At 39.1% G+C, this 17,546-nt stretch overlaps 1 protein-coding gene across 1 annotated transcript in view; it reads left to right on the top strand.

Moving 5' to 3' along the window:
* LAMB4 (laminin subunit beta 4) overlaps nt 1-17,210 on the top strand; it is a 125,625-nt gene extending 108,415 nt beyond the window's left edge. Inside the window, exons 32-37 of the mRNA XM_033088035.1 lie at nt 2,173-2,317; nt 5,373-5,580; nt 7,955-8,093; nt 10,561-10,734; nt 12,024-12,177; nt 16,503-17,210. Of these exons, the coding sequence (XP_032943926.1) occupies nt 2,173-2,317; nt 5,373-5,580; nt 7,955-8,093; nt 10,561-10,734; nt 12,024-12,177; nt 16,503-16,642 (960 nt within the window). The 3' untranslated portion in view covers nt 16,643-17,210. The remainder of the gene's footprint in view (nt 1-2,172; nt 2,318-5,372; nt 5,581-7,954; nt 8,094-10,560; nt 10,735-12,023; nt 12,178-16,502) is intronic.
* Nucleotides 17,211-17,546: the final 336 nt, after the last annotated feature.

The following is a 17,546-nucleotide window of genomic DNA, read 5'->3' as shown; positions in this document are numbered from 1 at the left end:
ACATAGAGCCTTAGATGAAGAAAAAGCTCTTAAAGAGCTGATTTTTTTTTTTACCAATTTAAGTTAACTATTATATCAGTCAGCATTCTTGTTTGCAAGCAACAGAAACCAACTCCTGAACAAAAAGGAAATGTATCTGAAGACATCTCAGATTGAGAGGAGGAGAGGGGGCAAGCTCGGGGAAGGGGTTAGAAGCACCCCTATGCTACGTGCGTGCGTGGGCACACACAGAAACACTCACACACAGAACACACACAAAAAGCAAGTTTGCTCTGTGAGCCTGAACCCCAGCTGGTCCTGCATCCTTGCTCCGCGTGCTCCAGAACCTCAGATTAGCCAAGCTGGAGGATTTCCCTGTACATGCTAAATGTTGGAAATTTTTATTTACATAGCCATAATTCTGTGTAGCTACATAGTTTTTCACTTATATGTTAGTCTTCATTATTTTAATAAACATACATTGAATACCTACTATGTGCCAGGCATTTATCTAGATGATGGAAATACAGCAGTGAACATAACAAATGCAAATCCTGGTCCTGCGTTCTGGTAGTTAAGCAATCCTTAACTGTTTACTGTAATTTTAAACTATTATAGTGTCCCTTCTCAAAAAACAGAAATCTCACACCATTTAAACAAGCCCTGTGTTAAACTAATCCTTTTAATAGATAGCCCCTGAAGTACATATTAGCAAAGTCTGGCTTAATCAGCACATTACAGGAAAATGGTGGAGGGCAGGGGATGTCATGTTGATAAAATGGTGTGCTGTTTTCCTTTTGATTAGAAGAGTGCTGGAGAGATTGTGAGAGAATTCTCAAGAGTCAATTGTGACAGAGGATGGATTGCAGAGAGATGTTTTAAGAGTGAAGTAATTTAGCAATCTCTTTCTGAATATGGCATCCACTAATCTCCACAGATTTCATCTGTATAATTTGGTGCTTTCCTGTCCAGAGTATTTATTTCTGGAATTCTCATTTTACTGTCATGCATTCTTACTGCTATCCATTTTTTTATATTGAGATGTAATTGACATATAACATTGTATCAGTTTTAGGTATACAACATAATGACTTGACATATGTATGTATTTCTAAATGATAAGCACAAAAAGTTTAGTTAATATCACTACATATAGTTGTATTTTTTGCTTGTGAGAACTTTTAAGATCTACTCTCTTAGTAACTGCTATCTTTTTAAAGTTTAAAAAGTTCTAGAGAATTAAGGAACAACTCAAAACACTTAAGATGCATATTTTTAATCATGTAAATATTTCTTTATTGTTTCATCATTTGCCAATGAAACAATTAAATCCCTTTCCACAAAATATGTATGGCTCAATTAAGCAGCCTGCTTTTGTGGGCAAATAAAGGGAGACTTTTTCCCCCTAATTATGTTTGATCCCAATTAGCCCTACTACTGTCACAATTAATTTATTCAACGCAGCTTAACTTGTTGGTGATAATGTCCTTTGCTTTCTGTTTTTTCTTTTTCTCAGATTTCTTGGAATCCCAAGAAAAAGTCCATGACTTTTCTCAAATCATACATTGAAGAATTTGCATTTCTAGGTTCTAGACCTTTTAGTCTTATCATCCCTCTAGTGAGTGTACAAAGTGGAATTTATTTTTGTAGCCTGCGCTGAGTTCAAACTCATTTATTAATAGTAGGAATGCTTTCTTTTAGCATTCAAAGAAAGTATATTTTTGAACTTGAGGAAGGTGTAGAAAAGTAACTATTTTAACTTATGAGTATATAGAAGAAAACACTCTGGACTTGTTAAACATAATGGCCACTGTAAATAAGCAGTCCTAAGTAATTTCTGTGAAATTTGTTGATATTATGGAATACTAAAGTCTCATTAAAATAGAATTTGTGTTTTAGATTTGAGTCAGGAAAAGTTATTGGTACTAGGTCAGTCAATATTGTTTTCAAATAATGATTTTGAATACTAATAATATTTTGAGATAAATTTACGTTATTAAGAAAACATGATAATGAAAGCCAATAATATCTTTTAAAAGAGTCCTTTAAAATTAATCCATTGTTTAATTATCTGCACTTCTATTTCATTTTTAGTGACAGTTTTATTTGGTCCAGCTAAGCAATTAAACATCACAGAACATGCCTAGTTGTTGTGTTTTCCTCTTTGTTGTTCTTTTTTTTTTCTTATTTCAGATCAAAAATATAAGTAAACTGGCAGAAGTCTCCAAAATCAATGCCTTACAGTTAAGTGAGAAACTGTGGAATATGAAAAACCGAAGTGAATCTGAAGAAGAAAATATGAATCTTTTCATAAAAAAACTGAAAAAATTTCTGTTAGGTAAATTTTTAAAAAATATTAGGACTAGTTTTTGTTTTTCTCTTTTTAAAATATGTATTCAAACATCACAACCAATTCCAAATTACATAAGTTGGAAATGACATGTCTAAATCAGAAACATGATGTACCCCTTGATTTAAATTTTCTAAATGAAAATAATCCCAAAATATTAACTCTGTACCAAAGCAAAAATTATGAGTTAGTAATAAATACTAGAATTTAGCTAAAATTCCAAAAACATGAACTTGATGTTTAAAGTTATTTTTTTAAAAAAAGGGAAGTCCAACATGAGTGCCTCTATCAGATTCCCTAATGTTAGGATTTCATAATGTTTTCCGCTGACAGAGTATATGGGATCAAGGTATGCCAAACTTTGGTTACTGTATCAAATACCGTAGTGAGGTAGCATCTAAAATTTTGGGTATTGATTACTATTGACTGTTTTCCAAGCCTCATATTGCTCTCTATTACTGGGCAAAAGGAACTATTTCATTCATTATTATTATGAATTACTATTAGAATTATAAACTTATTTTTCATTGTACCTTATTTGGGGAGAGGCTTGTTTTAAACTCTGGAGAATTATTAGCTGAAGATGAAAATCAGATAGTATAGCTGGGAATTGACACGAAGTCTCACTCTCTGCAAGTAATGTGGCTTGGGTACAGGACTATATGGAACAAATCTCAATAGGCTTTCTTTTCCATAGCCATCTTCCAGATTCAACAATTTAACACTCTCCACATGAATTAATTGACAATTGGGGTATCTGTTACAATCTGTGCTATCATTTCATGAATATGTTTAATACTTGTAAGAGAGCCCTGTGGCCAAATATTTTTGCCATCTCGGTATTTCTAGAAATTGTATTAGCAGTGTCTAGTCCTGATTTTCAAGATAAGAAAAAAATTAAGCAGTAAAAAGAATCAGTAAAACTGACCAAACAATCGGTAAAAATGAATGGGGGTAGAACCAGTCTACTGGACTTTTTGTTTGCTTGTTCAAAAGCAATTTTCAATGATTTAGCTAGAATTGGTATGGACTAGACACAGATGCAGGAACTGGTTGGATTGAGGAACACATTAGCTATTTCTGCAGATACAAATCAATTCAGCATCAAAATAAAAACAAAATCAAAACTGGCAGACCAGTTGTGTGAAAATGGTGGAATATGGTTCTGAGCCCCAGCGATGGTTCAGAGTAGGTTCTACTTGCTTTCCACACAGTTCACTGGGTCATGAAGACGATTCCCTTAATTGTCCTATTTCTCTTTGCTACTGAATAAATTTCTAATAAAAAAATTTATTTTAAGCCAAGGAATTAAAAAAACAACAACTGTGTTTAGATTATTACAACAAAAATTAGACTGGGCATAGAGAAAACTCCTATTCCATAAAGAAAATTCTCTGGGCAGGGTCCCAAGACCCTGGGTCACAGGAAGCAGTGCCTTTCACCCACCCGTTCCTTCTCTTTTTCTCGCTATAAAGCCCAAATAAAATCATCATTAGACTGTAGGGTGGCCTCCCTCTTCAGCCTTTCTTTGACCATCTTATTTTCCTAATATTCTGAATTCCTTATTAACAAAGTTATATGTCACTTCTCCTGAAATTTCCATATAAAAAATTGGAATTTATAATCTCATAATAAATGCCAATAAATGTTTGATGACTGAATATGTGGTTAAATGAAAATCACTTTTTATTAGAACATTTTTACAAAAAGAATTATCTTTAAAGAGTCAGCAACTGGATTCTGTTGAAAATATGGTTTTCATTTATTCACAAAAAATTCTTGTCACTTTTTTTCAAAAACATTACAGGAAGTAAAATATTCCTTTTGTATTCAAGAAAATAGCTAAAACAAAAAGGATTGCACAAAGGATATATACTCGTGCCATGTCATCCAAATGCTAAGACTTGTCTGCGCTCCCACTGTCTCCTGAAGAAATTCCAAGTTCCCAGCCTCCCATTTAGGGGCTTATGGGATCTGCTCCCAGCATTTCAGAACGTCTGCTCCTCCAGTTGTACACCCCACTCTCCCGCCGAAAGGAGCTCTGAGCTGTTGCTTATTCCACCGTGAGCGTTTGCCTCTGTGGTTCCCTCCGCTTTGAATGCATTTTACCTTCCCTCTCACCTCATCTCCACCAGGGAGCTGTCTGCTGTCCTCCCAGGCTCCATTAACACGCCTTTTGAAAGTTCTTCAGGAGGCATTTTTCCTCTGCCTCTGGATCCCATAGCATTTTGTCTTGCAGTTATCACTTCTGTCCTTACATGGCCAGCGTTTGTATGGAATGACCCATTTCCCTGCTTGATGGTAAACCCCCTGAGGGTCCCATCTGGGTCTAATTCCCCTCTAACTTCCCACATGGGACTTAGCATTGTGACTCCGTGACCGTTTTACCCCAAACACTAATAGTCCATCTTCCACTTCAGTTCTCAAAAGGGGGCTGACTTTATTTTTCTGAAAAGCAGGGCATAGATGTATTTAAATGTTCCTTCATAATGTTATTCTCATGGTACTTTACTCTGTACTGTTGTATTTCTTTCTCAAAATAGGCCTTTGAGTAGTAGCATCAGGTATAGTTACCCAATTAATTATACAGATGAGCAAAAAGCGTGAGCCTTTTAATGCCATGGAAGATTAGAATCAAGTCTTGTTGAGTCCAAACCCAGTGCTTCCCGATTATCTCCTTCATTGTATTTGAATCCCAGTGACAGGCATCTAAACATTGTAATTGCTTTTGAATCCGTGCTTATAATCAACAACTTCTATGAGGACATTTTGTGGAATATATGCAGTATCCCAAGTCTGCAGTTTTTCATTTTTCCAACAAGCATTTAGGGAGCATGTATTCAGCACCACCAGAGCAGCATCTCTTCCAGAGCGAAGGGAACATTGAGGATGAAGGAGAATCTGTGGGACATACACAATCTAATCCCTGTGCTCTAGGGACAGGGACAATCGCCTGCAAGTGCATTTGACTTAGAGCTGTACTTAAAAGCTCCAGTGTTTGATAAGGAGACATAGTGACCTAAAACCCACCTTCTTATTTAAGAGGAAAACGTGCCTCCAGAGGACATAGAGATGGTTGCAAATCGTGTACTTGACATCCACCTGCCAATAGCATCACAGAATCTAACCCATGAACTTGACAAAATACAGAAACTCATGCAACTCTGTGAGGACTCCAGGACAGAGGAGCACAGGCTGAATAAAGCCGCAGAGGGAGCCCAGAAGGCTTTGGTGGCGGCAAAAGCAGCTGAGTAAGTACAGTATTAATATTCTCCTCTTGTTCTCACAGGCCAGCTGCGGAGGCTGTCTGAAAAATATTTGCCCGAGGAGCTAGAACATTCGAATGAAATTACCCTCCAATAATTTGGGACCCAAATTGAGAGCTAAGCTGTCTGTGGAGGGGCCCCAGGAAGCTGAGAAATTGGGAGCCAGGGTGCAGGGATGCCTGTTTCCCGTTTTCCTTAGACTCAGAATGCCTTTCCAGTGATCTGTTACCTCTTCATACCCATATGCACCAGTAAATTCCATGTACTAATTATATGCCAGTATCTGAGCAAGTGGTGGGAATATCAGAGTATTTTTTTTCCTTCTTGTTTACCTATTTTTGGTACTTTCTAAATTTACAATCAGCAGTATGGAGTAAAACGATATACCCGGAACACAGAGTTAACTCATCAAGCTTCATTTTGCCCTTATTAACTTAGCCAAGAAACATGTTTCCTTGGTGTTTTACAAGCTTGGGGTGCTGGGGGTCAGGGCCACAGCGGCAGCTGGATGCTGGGAACATCACCAACACCCACGACCATTGTGGGATGCCCAGCAGAGCCAAGACCTGAGCAGCCCTCTCTGTCTCATAACCCACCTATATAAATGAAGTGTACCAGACTCAAGTAAGTCCAACCCCTTCCAGTTTTAATACTTAAAACTAGGAAGATTAAGTAACAGCAGTACAATCACACAGCTATTAAAAATGATGTGGATGAAGGGTTTTTAATAACATACAGAGATTCTTACAGGGTAATGTGAATGCTTTTAAAAAGAAGGTAACAGATCATACATGGGAGAGGATCTCAATCAAGAAAAGAAATATTTTGTAGGAGAAATATGCTAGAATATGCCGGTATTTTAAAAGTTGGTAGGATTACTGGTAAACTTTTCCCTTCCTGATATTTTCTCCTCTTCCTTCTCCCCACCCTCCTGCTGCTGCTTCTTCTTCCTACTTTCTAAATTTACTATACTGAGCAGTACATTGAAAATCTAAAGGAAAAAAGACTACAGTAAAAAGATATGGTGTGTGTGTGCGGTGTGGGGTGGAGTGTTATGACAAGGGAAGCCTCCAGAACCCCCACAGTAACAATAGGGAAAGAAACGTAGAAAATGAAGGCTACAAAGGGTATGGTTCCAACTGTAGGACATTCTGGAAAAGGCAAAACCACGGGGACAGTAAAAGGATCAGTGGTTGCCGGTGGGGGGGTGGGGATGAATAGGTGCAGCCCAGAGGAATTTTAGGGCAGTGAACATACTCTGTATGATGCTCTGATGATGGATACGTGTCATTCATTGTACATTAGTCAAAACCCATAGAATGTACATCAAGACTGGACCCTAAGGTAAACTATGACATGTGGGTGATTATGATGTGTCAGTGTAAGTTTATCAGTTGTAACAAACGTACGTCATGTGAGGCATATTGATAATGGTGGACGGGGGCGATGTGCGTGTGTGGGGACAGAGGGTGTATGGGAAATGTCTGTGCCTTACTCTCAATGTTACTGCAAACCTAAAACTGCTCTGAATCTTTTTGTAAGATTCAGATTTAAGATTGAGATTTTTTTAAGTCTCTTTTTTTAAGAGAGAGATTACCACTGGGAAGAGAGGATGGGTTGAATAAGGAAGGTGGGTATTTTGCAAGTTAGCGATTTTGGCTCTGGGCACAAGCATTGGTAATTATGCCTCTGCAAAGGTCGGTCTGATATTTTACTCACTTGGTACATTCTCCCAAAGGCGACTTGGGGCCCATAGAGCTAAGTATCTGATGAATGCTGACTGGAGGTGAGCTTGTTTCTAGAAAATCGCCTATCACTTGGAATGCTTGTGATTTTAACCTCTGACTGGGCCCCTGGGCGGCTGGAATGTCAGTGAAGCTTAAATAAACCTGAATAAACACAGCCTGAAAATGCAGGGCCTTTCATTCTCTGCTCTCTGTGGAGCCTCTTGACTCGGTCACCCCCCACTCCAATAAGGACTTAGAAATTGTTGCTTAAGTTTGAGAAATCAGAACATTGGAATTGGCTGAGGATAGTTTTTTGTTGTTGTTGTTCAAAACTGGCAGTTATATCCCCAAACTTCTCTGCTTGTGACAAATTAAGAAACAAGACCTGTACCCTTGATTTCCATATCTGGCAAAATCTGTATCTGCACATGCATATGTATGTGTTTTTACTGGAATTTAATGTGCCCATTTCTCAAAACGAAGACTCCAGCACTTAGCCTTGCTTAAAGATAATTTAAATTTACTTTATAAATAATTCATTGAAGTTTTTGGTTGAGTCTAATGAATTCTCAAGTTGAAATTAATGAATAATGGCACATTTACTCATCTGCTATGTTAATATTTTACCTTAGAGAAGCAGCAAATGTTCTATTAAATCTTGACAAAATACTGAATAAGTTGCAACGAGTTCCAGTCACTCAAGGACGGGCAAATTCTACCATCACACAGCTGACTGCAGAGATAACAAAAATAAAAAAGAATGTATTGCAGGTATTTCTCTATTTTCTTTGAAACTAACATGAAATAGATTTTGAGGGTGGAAACAGCCCAGTTTTTACGTATTCCCATGTCATGCTTGCCTGACGTGTCGGATGGGAATATTGTGAGAATAATATAAGCTTATGGTGGTATTATGCATTTAATTAATGTTGTACAGAGCTCTCCTAGCATTATTTCATTTCCTTGTTGACCAGTCCTGGGGGATAAAGCAGGTGCGACCACCAGCTTGTAAATAAGGAAACAAAGACTGAGAGGGGTTCAGTGTCTTGCCTAAGGGCACACAGATAATTAAAGGTAGATTTGAGGCCAGAGTTTATCCCTTCTGATACCAGGGAGACTAATAGACTTTTTAAAGCTTACAAACCAAAGAAATAAAGTTAGTTGTTGCCAGGTTTTTGTAACTAAATGCACATAAAATCTCATCAGAGTAGCCTCAGACTGAAAGAATATCTTACCTCAAAGAAAGGGTTCCATCCAGAGTGCATAGGAGCAAGGCTACGGTTTAACCTACGTGATGGATCCAGGGTAGGAAAGACAATTGGAGGACAGGACAGGATGCAGTCCCAGGGTGTGTGAAGTCCATTTCTTCGAGGCTCCATCCTCTAGCCCACCCCCTTCCCAGCAGACTGCAAGTTACTCAGTCTCTATTCTTCAGCTGTGTTTCATACATCTAAATACATGCATCTTGAAAAGAAAAGCAGAAAGCAACCAGACAGGAAGTAGTGCACCAGGAAATCAGAGGGTTGGATATGAAGAGCTTGCATATACAGGGTAGCAAAAGGATGAAGAAGGCCTCCAGGTTTTCCTCCTTCTAGGCATATTCTATGGAATGGGGGTTGACAGAAGGTAGACCCAGGACCAAAAGGAGCACCAACTGTTCCTGCATCCAAAATCACAAAGTTTTATTGGAATACAGCCACATATTGTCTATGGCTATTTTTGTGCTACAGTGGCACAGAGTTGAACCGTTGCAATAGAGACTTTATGGATTACAAAGCAAAGTATAAAATATTTACTATCTGGGCCTTTACAGAAAAAGTTGCAGATTCCTGCTCTAGAAAAACTCTGACATATGCCCAAGGGACTTCTATTTCTAAAGATATGGTGGACCAGTACCCCCAAGGAACCCTCATAGTAGGAAAAAAAACTGAAAATGTTAGTAGGACACTTAAAAAATGTTTTAAATGTACAGCTGACTTGGTAAGAAACAGAGGAAATCCTCAGATGTCAAAAATGACAGGAAAGCATGAATCCAGAGAAGTAATTAAGCATGAACCTGACAGCAGGCAGAGGGCATCTGCTAATCTCTTGTGTATTAGAGTTCTTGTTTGTAATGGTCACCAGGCATGGCAGACAGAAAAGAAAGCCCACGCAAGGAGGAAATAAGACCTCCACATTGAGCTGGGTCCCCAAAAGGAAAATCCGAAATGAAATGTTAAACTATTACAAAGAGAGAGAGCGTGCCAGTAAAGACACTTACCTCTGGGTGGAGGGGAAAGTCTTCGCTAAGAATTGCTGAGCATTGACTCTCACAGGGGTTTGGGGCTAGGATTCACACTAGTTGGTTGGCCCCAACAGTTCAAGCTAAAAATGTCATTTAAAGTGGTCCTGGGTTTGTAGTGCCTTCCTATGCCTGACAGAGGCAAACAGAAAATCCCCTCCAAAGGAATGCACCTTAACAACCAAGCCTCAGAAAATTCCCCCAAAAGACATAAAGAAACAAATTGCCTTAAACAAGAGAAACAGTAAATGCAACAGACTGTGCATATTACAATTATTGGATATATAATACAAAATAAGAATATTTACTATGTTTAAGAAAATCAAAGTATAAAAGTATGATCAAAGAACAAGCAATAACAAATGACCAGATTTGAGAGATAGTTAAGTAAGACTTCTAGATATGACAAGTATAGTCACTGAAATAAGAACCAAGTATAACATGTTCATTATTGTTTATAAAGGGAAAAAATTAGAAGCTACGTGCATCAACTGGAAAATAATTAGAAAATAAAAATAGAATAAATTAATAATGCATTTGTAGAAAGTTAAAAATAGGAAATACTGTATATTGTTAGAAACACTGCATAGGATATAGTAAAAAACATATGGAAGTGCATGGAATGACAGACACTAGATTCAGGGTAGTGGTTCCTTTTAGGGGGGAGGAGCTTTAATGGGGAGTGGTACCGCGGGCCTTGGCTCGCTGGCAATGCTTTATTCTTAAACTGGCTGGTGGGTGCATGGATATGTATCATATTGTCTCTTAGACCCTTTTGTATGTCTGAAATATTCAAACTTTTTTTTTTTTGTAACCGGAACAGAAAGATCCAAGGAACAATTTTGTTTCCCTTTATACCTAGCTTTTTTTCTGAGGCGTAATTATGTCATTTATTTTCTTGTTTGTTTCTTGTTACATAAAGAGACTTCTCCTTTCTGGTCTTTAAATCATCAACAGGCTGAAACTCAAGCCCAGGAGACCAGGAGTGAGTTGGACTCAGCAAAGCAACAGTCAACCCTGGAGGACGGGCTTTCCCGGCTGCGGATCAAGTTGCGAAGGATTCCAGAGCGAGCTCTCCAGGCAGAAGCTCAGGCCCAGTCCGCCGGGCGCCAGGCTGGAGGCCTTGAGGAGGTCATTGTCCTGCCACTGCCACCAAGAAGAGCAGACACACACTGCTCCTTTGAAGGCCGATCCTTTAACCGCGGGGTTTTGTGCCACTTACCAGCACTGTCTTGTGGTGCGGGTCCATGCTCAGTGCGGTAGGTTCGCGGCGAACCGAGAACCGACGCATGGAGGCTTTTCTGCAGCGGGCGCTGTCTCTGAGAGGGCAGAAGTCCTCTGGCCAGGTCGTGGTGGGGTGTTTTCTCCGCATCTCCTCACCCGAGTATTCTTAGTGGTCTCCTCGCCAAATTTGTCCTGAACTTCCACACTTTTGCAATTCATGTCACTGGTCTGTAATGTCTCTAATCAAATCACATATCATAGTATAAGAGAAGAAGCAGTGCAAGTCTCCTGCCAGAGAATAGGTCAAGTTACAAAACTCAGTGAGTTAATTAAACATTTGTGGAAAGTGGCTCATTAATTTAGGCTGCTGAAAGAACCTATCATCTCATTTTCTTAGCAAGAAATCTTCGGTCTGTAGCACTAGTATGGTAGCTTAGACAGAGGAAAAATGTTAAAGCGTTTTTGCAATTGGTCTATTCTCTTCTTTTTAATCCCTAATGTGCTGGATAAATTTTCCCCTGACTTGGGGGTTGAGAACATTTTCTAGGGAACAGAGGCTAAGAAGGTGCTCCTGCCCACCCTCTCCCCACCTCCGTATTCCACGCCTGCAACTGGCCTTTATTCATCTATCTAACATCCTAGGTTGGCAACCACACAGGCTGACCCCAGAGACTTCCAGTCTAACTCTGAGTGAAATCTTCACACTGACACATCTGCTTCCCTTCCTGCCTCCCTTCCTACCTCACTTCTCTAACCTTTTTGCCAACCAAATCCTGTTATCTTTGCTGCTTCGAAATTGTCACTGCTCCCTCTGCCCTGCATTTTGCCTGTGCAGCTGGTCAACCCAACTGAACCAAGATTTGTCAAGGACGGGACTGGCTCATTCTGTCCTCTGCTCTCGCCTTAACGTAGTTCAGGAAAAAACACTTGTGCCTCGTACCATTTCCTTGACACAGAACCATGATTGATATTTTGTAACGAAGACGTTTTATTTTTAATTAACAAAAGCTGAGATTTTTTTTCAATCTGAAAGAAAAATGCAAATAAAAGCCCTATTGGAAATATCAGAGTAACTGAACCCTATTGACTGGATTAGGGTTTCTTGTATTCCTTTTATGAACAGTATCAGTCAACATCGTGTATGTGTACATGCTTTATAAATATTTTCTGATCATGGGAGTGTCTCTCTGTTACAGGAATTTGTTGAGCTGAAAAATCAATATGCGATTCTCCAACATAAGACAAGTGCTGCAGGACTGACAATGGAAACAGTAGGAAAAGTGAAGCAGCTAAAAGATGCAGCAGAAAAATTGGCTGGAGATACAAAGGACAAGATAAGAAGACTAACAGGTATCGGTCCTTTTTTGCCAGCTTTATTGAGGTATAATTGACAACTAGAATTGTATATATTTAAACTGTACGATGTGACGATTTGCTAGATGTGTACATTGTGAAATGATTACTACACTTAAATCAATTAACACATCTCTCACCTTACGTAGTTACCTTTTTTCTTTTTCTGGTGAGAATACTTAAGACCTACTCACATATACAATATTATCAACTATAGTCCGCACCATGCTGTACGTTAGGTCCTTGGATTGGTGCATTAGAACTTATTCATCTTATAACTGAAAGGCTGTACCGTTTGACCAACGTCCCCCCATGGCCCCCAGCCCCCAACATTCCACCGTTCTACTCCACTCTCTGTTTCTGTGGGTTCGACTTTGTTCTTTGTTTTAGATTTTACATTTGAGTGGAAGGAGTGAGAGCATACAGTATTTGTCTTTCTCTGCCTGGGTTGTTTCACTTAGTACAGTGTCCTCCTGTTTCCTCCATGTTGTTACAAATGGCAGGATTTCCTTCTTTTTATGGCTAAACTATACATATCAAATATATATGATATATATTTTTTTTTCTTTATCCATTGATCCATAGACAGACACTCAGGTTGTTTCTATATTTTGGTTATTGTGCATAATGCTGCAACAAACATGGGAGTTTAGATCTCCTCAAGATACAGATTTCATTTCCTTTGGACTCATACCCAGAAGTGGGATTGCTGGAACATATGATAGTTCTACCTATTCTTTCACCCACTCCATCAGTTTGACAATAACATCATAATATTCCACCTTCCTGGTAGAATGTATGCCAATTTCAATTTATCATTGACACAGTTTAACCACATATGAGTCCACTGAGGAGAGAGAGTAGGAGTTGGGTTTATACCTTTGGGACTGCAAAATGAGAAGCCTCTTGCATGGTTTTACCTAAAAGGGTATTAATGAGCTTCTACTCTCCATTAATCAGCACAAACTGAGATGTACCTTTGGTCACCTTGAAACGCCCTTCGCCTAACCCAATGGTTCTCAACAGGGTTTGATTTTATCCCCTCCTCTGGGGACAAAAATGTCTGAAGACATTTCTGCTTGTTACAATGGGGGAGGGGGTACAACTAGCATCTGGGGAGTGGAGGCCAGGGATGTTGCTAAACATCCTATAAGGCACAGGACATCCTCCCACCCCCACGACAAACAATTATTCTGTCCAAAGTATCAATGATGCCAAAGTTGAGAAACCTGACCTAATCTATGCTGCCTATTTTCTCACCTCGTGCAAATAAATAACTCTTTTGGAGTCCGTATGATCTAGACTCTAGGGCGCTAGGTCATCTAGCCCATGTCTGTAGGTAGCAATCTGGAAGGAATCATATTCTGGACAAAGATTTTGATCAAAATGGAAATTTCGATGCATACAAAGTGTGTACACATAGTATATGTACCATCAGAAAGTCCGCTGATGATTTTTCTGGGCAATCATCATGTTGTTAGATGCCTCTAAATCATCAAGAAATGTCAAATGATGAGTGGTCTAGTTTTACTTTTGGTTGTATATAGTGTCTCCCAATACTTTAAAATAATCATATTCATTTGTAATATAAGTTACTCTCAAAGTTTTAAAATCAGCCAACCTCCTCACTTATAAATGCTTCTTTGTTATAAAATGAGCCTCTGGCCTTACAGCCACTTATGTCATCACTAGTACACGACAAAAATGAAAATGCAACATTAGTGTGGACCAAAGTCAGGAAAGATACATGCCAAACGATTAACATTCGTTATCTCTGGGGAGGGGAAGAGGAAAGAGAAAAACACTTTTTATAGTTATATAATTGTTTCAAAGTAGTGAGCTTGCGGGCAATTTTTTTTTCATTTTCAGTATTTTCCTAATCATTTTTAAAAAGAGGTACTAGGAAAAATGGAAAAAGACAGAAGTGTTTTACCTTATGCTCCACTCCGTAGACAATAGCATGAAAATCAGTTTCTATCATTCCCAGATCTTGGCCCTTTCTGCTGGAGCAAAAACATGGGGAGAATATTTCCTGTGTTGTATTTTATGTCAGGGTCCAAATTGATTCCACTTATCGCCATAGATGAAAACTTTCACAGTTCTTGAAATTAGGTTGGAAGAGAAGTTGAAATTAGGGGACTTCTTCTCAGAGGGTCGAGAATAATGCATTCCACTTTTCCTCTTTTCACGTGAAGGCTGTTTTCACAACTCAGCAAGAAAGGAAAAACAGACATGGGTTTGGCCACCTTCCCGACTCTGCCACTTGAGAAGAGCATGAACCACAAGAGCTGTTAGGAAGAGATGTCTGTGGGACTCCAGAAAGAAGCTTTACTTACCTTGGCAGGATCAAAGTTGAGAGAGTGGAGAATGGGCCCCAGTCTGCAGCCAGGGTCCTTCCATGGAACTTTGTTAGGCAGGATCCTAGCGAGAAACAGAAAACGTCCTTGGATGTAATTCTGGGTCATGTATTTATAAGCAGAGTTGTCTATTCAAGCAGCTACAATCGGCTGATGGGTCAGCTGGCAGGTCTGCCATGGGCCAGGCTCAGCTGAGAGGCTGGGCCTCTCGCTATGGGGCCTTTCCTCCCAGGCTGCTTTCAGCACTGTGGTTTCAGGGTTCCACGAGAACGAACACAGAAGCTGCGAGGCTCTTGAGGTCCTGAAACATCATTTCTTCCCATTTCTATTAGTAAAAACAACTTGTAAAGCTCATTTGGGGAAAAGGGTAAATAGACTCTACTTCTTGGTGGGAGGAACTCCCAAAAATGCACAGAAATTAAAGGAATCAACCAAGGGTGTGGAGGTTCTGGGTAGGTTGTGGAGGTTCTCTGGAGACCCAGTCAGAAGCCATTAGCGTCCCTGGGCCTCAAGGGACAGGGGAAGCAGGAGTGTGAATGTTGTGAAGCAGGCTGTGAGGGCTGGAGCAGAAGGGACGACGCACCCGCAGGAACTGGAGCTGAGATGTAAGAACTGCCAGAACCTGCTGCTCAACAGGGACGGAGTCTGCTCACTCCAGCTCCGCTCACTTCTCAGAACCAGGCAGCGGCCAAGTGTGAATGGAAGCCAGAGGTCAGGGAGCCAGGTGATGTCATCATCGGAGGCTAGCTTTCCAGGACACAGGATGGAGAATGGATCTGGCGGGGCAAATGAAAAGTAACCAGCACAATCTTATTAACTTATGTGGTGGAACACGGGGGTATTGTATTCTTTTAGAAATATACCTCCAGTGCTGAATCCTCTTTTCAATCCCAAAATGATCTACATTTGAAAGTTTCTAGTGACAGAATGCTCACCACCTTCCTAGCAACTCTTTAGTCTTTGAACAGCTGTGACTACTAGAAAGTTCTTTATATTCAGACAAAAATCTTCACGGAGCTTCCACCTGCTGGTTTCATTTTATTTCCTCAGGATGACCAAAAAAAACAAACCACATTTACTCTGCTTTTCTGGTTTTCAAATACTTGAGAATGGCTATAGCGCATGCCCTGAATCTTTTTTCTTTCATATGAAACATCACCAGTTAATTCAATTTTTGTTCACAGGACAGTTTCAAATTCCTTCACAATCTGGTTTCTTCCTCTAAACACATGGCTAGACTGACAGTTACACCAAACCAGCTGAGTATCCACATGTGATCTGACCACGGGTAGTGGCATATTTGCCTTCCTTCATTTAGAAGTTCCACTTCATGCTAAAGCCAGTTTCTTTTCTAAAGGCCACCTCACACTGTTAACTATAGCTCTTTATACCTCTTCCATCCACTACTCTGTGGGTTCCTTCTTAGGGTTTAATATGATTCCCAGGTATTTGTTGATTGAAGGATGGATGGATGGATGGATGGATGAAAGTAAAGCGAGGAAAGACATTGCTTTGCTTTTACTGTTCAAGGACTTCAATATCAGCAGAGGAGAATGAAATGAAAATGTTAGTCCTTTTTACTGAAATATTGTGAAACACTAAAGTGAAGAACACATTTTTAAAAGTAAAGTTAAAATAGAAAGAACAAACCTTTGGAAATAGAGCACTTCACCAAATCTGTCATCTGTCTCTTCATTTCTAATAAATTCTAACTAGCTATAGAATCACATTGATAAATGCCTTGAGGTACGATGTATTTTTTAGGCAGAAATATCAATTTATCTGCTTTGATGTATGTAAAACCCTTGACAAGTCTGGTGGAAATAAATGTTTTATCTATTGAATGAAAACAAAACTAAATATATCTTTAAGAGACACAGAAATTCCTGTGTTTGGTATCGCAGGGGAATCCAGGCAGAGTCTATCAAATGGAAATATATCATTCACTTCATTTTCTTTTTTCAGATTTAGAAAAGAAGATCCAAGATTTGAATCTAAGTAGACAAGAAAAAGCTGATCAATTGAAACTGCTGGAAGATCGAGTTATTGCCATTAAAAATGAAATTATTGAGCAAGAAAATAAACATGCAGCCTGCTATGTTTAGGCAAAGCGACAGGAAGTGAAAGCCTCTGCCTTGGTTTCTGGTTTCTGATGAGCAAACTGAGGGGCTCTGCTGAGCTCAGGCAGCACAGGGGTCATCCCTCAGGCCTCCCTTCCTGGAGCCCTTCCCTGTGGCAGATTTCAGTGGCTGGAGAGTGGAACTGGGCCCAGGAAATGACAACTCCTATGGAATAAAACGGGGAACAAGAGATTGTCTCTGGCTTCAGAAACCTTTCCTCTTGCCTTTCATAACTTAAAAATAATTAGTTACATACTACAAGTACAAATCTAAATAAGTATTCTATTTACTAATACTCATTTCAGTCAAATGAACCAAAAGTTTAAATGAATTGCCAGAGGCTGGGGCTGGGGAACAATGGGGAGTTACTAACCAACTGGCATAAAGTTTCTGCTAAGCAAATGAATTCCTTCTAGAGATCCGCTACACGTTTTATATATAGTTAACGATAATGTACTGTACACTTGAAAATGTGTTAATAGAGTAGATTTCATATTAAATGTTCTTACCACAATAAAATAAAATGAATAAGCTGAAACAAATTAAAATAAATCAATATCTCTAATATAGGATGGAATAAATGTGGATGTATAGACTAGATTGTCCCATATTTTATTTTTATTTCGATTTGCTTTATCTATAAAACTACTATTCTGAATAAAATGTATACAATTCAAAATGTAACTTGTTTTTACACCCACTTTCCTACATGTTTATTCTCTCAACCAAAGGATTCTATTTTCCCCAAGTAGCACTGGAACAATATTCAAAACTGAATATTGAACTGCTTTTCATAATTTGTCTGCAGGCATTTCTGCTGTAAATCTGCTACTTGTTTTTCTAAAAGATTAGCAATTATGTTGTTATTGTTTAGTGTAAAAAATCAGAT

Source organism: Rhinolophus ferrumequinum, chromosome 20, assembly GCF_004115265.2.
Source record: "Rhinolophus ferrumequinum isolate MPI-CBG mRhiFer1 chromosome 20, mRhiFer1_v1.p, whole genome shotgun sequence".
Lineage (NCBI taxonomy): Eukaryota > Metazoa > Chordata > Mammalia > Chiroptera > Rhinolophidae > Rhinolophus > Rhinolophus ferrumequinum.
Note: the sequence above shows the minus strand (reverse complement) of the source record. Positions and strands in the feature narration are given on the sequence as shown.